Source organism: Etheostoma spectabile, chromosome 9 (assembly GCF_008692095.1).
Source record: "Etheostoma spectabile isolate EspeVRDwgs_2016 chromosome 9, UIUC_Espe_1.0, whole genome shotgun sequence".
Classification (NCBI taxonomy): Eukaryota; Metazoa; Chordata; class Actinopteri; order Perciformes; family Percidae; genus Etheostoma; species Etheostoma spectabile.
In genome coordinates, this window is record NC_045741.1 from 11,698,031 (window position 1) to 11,701,639 (window position 3,609).

General features: G+C 41.7%; 1 protein-coding gene across 1 annotated transcript in view; it reads left to right on the forward strand.

Moving 5' to 3' along the window:
- col24a1 (collagen type XXIV alpha 1 chain) overlaps positions 1–3,609 on the forward strand; it is a 92,609-nt gene that overhangs the window by 33,754 nt on the left and 55,246 nt on the right. Inside the window, exons 9-10 of the mRNA XM_032525635.1 lie at positions 1,774–1,827; positions 2,216–2,260. Coding sequence (XP_032381526.1) covers positions 1,774–1,827; positions 2,216–2,260 — 99 coding nt within the window. The remainder of the gene's footprint in view (positions 1–1,773; positions 1,828–2,215; positions 2,261–3,609) is intronic.

Sequence of the window (3,609 nt, forward strand, 5' to 3'; positions counted from 1 at the left end):
GCGTGCGTGCGTGCGTGTGTGTAAGCAAAATAAAGAGTTTTATTTTGCCAGAGTTAAGCAGTTGTCACTTGGGGTCAAAATTGGCCTGTATATGTCCTCATGCTTGGACTCTTGTTGACTGTGGGAAATTTCAAGCAGATATGACAATGTACACTGTAGTTACAGACACTTTTGCGTTCATAACTAAACACTCAAAATGGCCGCCACACCCACACCGTTTGACGAAAGTTTTTTTTAATAACTTCCTCTTTAAGGTGTTGAGATGGTACAGTCAAAATTTGAAGTCCATCCGATGAAATATTTAGGAGGAGTTCATTAAAGTATAGCACCTTGACGTTTAGGCTTACTTCCTGTTGCCACTAGGAGGCGCTATGACGTTGAGCCAATATCAGCGTGTTTATGTTGTCAGGGTTGGACTCTAATGAATCCTGAAAAGTTTCGAGCCAACTGGACAATGTACACTCAAGTTACACCCCCTTCCTGTTTTGATGGCAAAACGCACTAAATGGCCGCCCCGCCACTGCCATGCCCTATGATGAAAAGTTTTTCTTTTAATAATGTTTCATCTTTACCGTTTTAAGCTGGCACAGACCAAATTTGAAGTTGATTGGATTAAATCTCTAGGAGAAGTTCGTTAAAGTAAACGTGGGAATTGGCCAAAGACACAATTTGGAACATTCAATTTAAAATGGCTGACTTCCTGTTGGGTTTTAGGTATGGCTCCTTTGACATTATTTGTACATCTTGACATTACAAATGTGTACCAGGTTTCATGAGTCTACGTTAAACATACTGCAGGGGCTTCATTTTTAAAATTCTGTAATTCTGCAATTCATCTGGTGTAATAATAATGATTCCTTCAGTTTCAATAGAGCCTTTGCCGCTGTCAGTGCTCCTGCCCTAATTATATGAGAGTATCACAGTAGCAGCTCCCCTATGTCTTCTTTAACAAACCGGTCAAATGGCCTTAAGCTTTTCTCATACACCCCCAATTTTCCTCTCAATACGTTAGTTTGATCCAAGAATATACATTGCGCCATCTTCTTGATCCAAGCACCAAATGTAGTAGCCTCAATTTTCTTCCAGATGAGAGCTATATGCGAATAGGTGTTCACTGTCACAGCGTTCACACACAAAGAGGATTAGACCATGTACACATGTGTACACACACACACATACACACGCACACACACACACACATTACGCGTTACCAGATAGATTATTACTGATTGAAAAAAGTAACACAATTATTTTTGGGTTTGAGATTGAAAAATCCACATCTACGCACCTAGTAAAGTTATATCAGGCATTGATGAACAAGAATATAAAAAAAACTCAAGGACCTATTATGGGCAGACAATAATAGTGAATGTCAGCAGAGAATGAATATGCTGCAGGTTGCTGATTGCACCTGTTTAAGGTCTGTGCTTTATGTAACGTGACAGATACATTTTTTTTATCACAGCAACAGCATATTGTTTTAACATAAGCATGAGCTTAATTGTATAACGTGCAAAGTGTGCTGGAAAAGAAACAGCAGTGAGCCGGTGAGGAAGGGGTGCAGAAAGGTACAGTTAATAGACGGGGTTGTCTTGGTGGAGGCTGTCTGGAATGAACAGTGCTCGTTTTATTCCTCAGTTGGCAATGCTGGTAGAGGTCTGTGTGTCTCCTCTTTCACTTTATCCATCCATCTAATCTCTCTAGTCACTGTTCATTCTCTCTCTCCTTCTTTCTTTCTTTCTCTCTCTCTCTCTCTCTCTCTCTCTGTTGCAGGGCGTACCAGGACCTCCTGGGGAAGCTGGGGCGGCAGGTTACCCTGGCAGGCAGGTGCAGTGAAAAATACAAAAATATGCTTCCTGTTTCTCCATAAATCCTCTTAGATTCTTCATTGCTCTACCAAGAACTCTACAGAAAATGCACAGCAGTGATAATGATAACAGCATAATGCACACTTCTTCCTGCTTTCCTATGCATGTTTCTTAGCCATTTTTGATTTGGAATAAAGCAGTAAACAGCTGCTTTTTCCACTACAGTATATTGAAAATGTAGCTAACAATGGAACGCGTAAATTAATGCAGTAGGTTTCCTGACGTCTTTTCGTGTGTGCAGTCTGTGGAGTCTTATGTGGTTATGTTTCCCTCACCATGTGAAATCACTGAGCTTGCCCGTACTGTGACAATAGGTCCACCTCACCTGACTCTTTCCTTCTTTGCAGGGTTTAGCTGGTCCACAAGGTAACCCAGGGCCTAAAGGTGTCCGTGTAAGTACAAGTAGCTCTTTGCTCTACATTTTGCCCTCTTTCCTTCAGTAGCTCTGGATTGAACACTTCATTTCCTGAAAGGATTAGGACAGTGTCAGGCTCACAGCTTTGCTCCAGAGAGACTGCTTGGAATCTTACTTGTATTACTGACATTCTGCCTGATGTGAGACTGCTTGTGGGGGCTGCTCCAAGCTCTGGGTTGTCTCTATAAAGGCTGACTGGTTGGTTCATAACTCAGCAAACAATAACGCCCCAAAAACTAGAGAACGGAGGAAAGAGAAGAGGATGGAATACAAACAGATGGAAGAAAATATGAATAAATATGAATAATAGCAGACGATAGGGAGTCAAATGAGCTTGTGCAAGAAGGAGCCCAGAGAAAGACTATAACTGGGATTACTGTGTCAGAGTGAGGCAGGCAGAAAGAAAGAAACAAAACAAAGACAGACGCTACACTGATAAGATGTGAATGTGAGAGTGTGTGAAAGAAAAAAAGAAGGAGACAGGGTTGCACAAATTACTCCTACATATTGACTATATTTTTTGCCAATTGACAAAAATACTTGAATTCAGCCATGATATTGCACAAACAAAATCACAAGGGTAGCACAACAAGGTGTGCAGCGACGTGTGAGCAGACTGCTAGCAAGCAAACATTGTTGTAAACATTGCTGGATTTAAAATACTTTTTTGCATTTACTTGAGTAACGCTTTATGTAAACATAACTTTTGCTTTTTTACAATAAAGAATGTCAAGAGAGTTTGTATAGACAGAATAACTCACAGCAGCCAGTGGCACAAAGTATTCCTCCAGGGCTTATGGGTGGTGATGTTGGTCTTCCATTTGGTCTGTGTGACCTAGTCTATATCCTTCGCGTTCCACTTCCGGGATTGCTCCGGTGTTGCATGTATTTTCCATGTCCTTCCGCTTTCTTTGTGTTGGACTTTTTAATTTGGTGGATTTGTGAGGACTATTGTTGACTGCTTGTCAGAGCTCTGCATTGTAAATTGAGACAGCTTGCTAGACTATCTGTCCAATCTGAGTTTTCTCTCGCACAACTATTTTGCAGCGACTCTGTGCGGAGTTTATCAACACCCATGGTGATTCTGATTGGTTTAAAGAAATGCCATTTCCATCCCCAAATGCTATGTGGAGTAATCAGATCAGGCTGGTCACCCAAATGATTTGGGCCTTAATGTTTGTCCACCACCACCATCAGGCCAAAGTTTCCACCTGTGCACAAGACTGATAGACGGGGGCAATTCTAGGATCAGACCTTTAGGGGGGGCTCAGCCCCTAATGAGAATTTAACATGGATACAGTGCCTTGCAAAAGTGTCCCCCCCCCC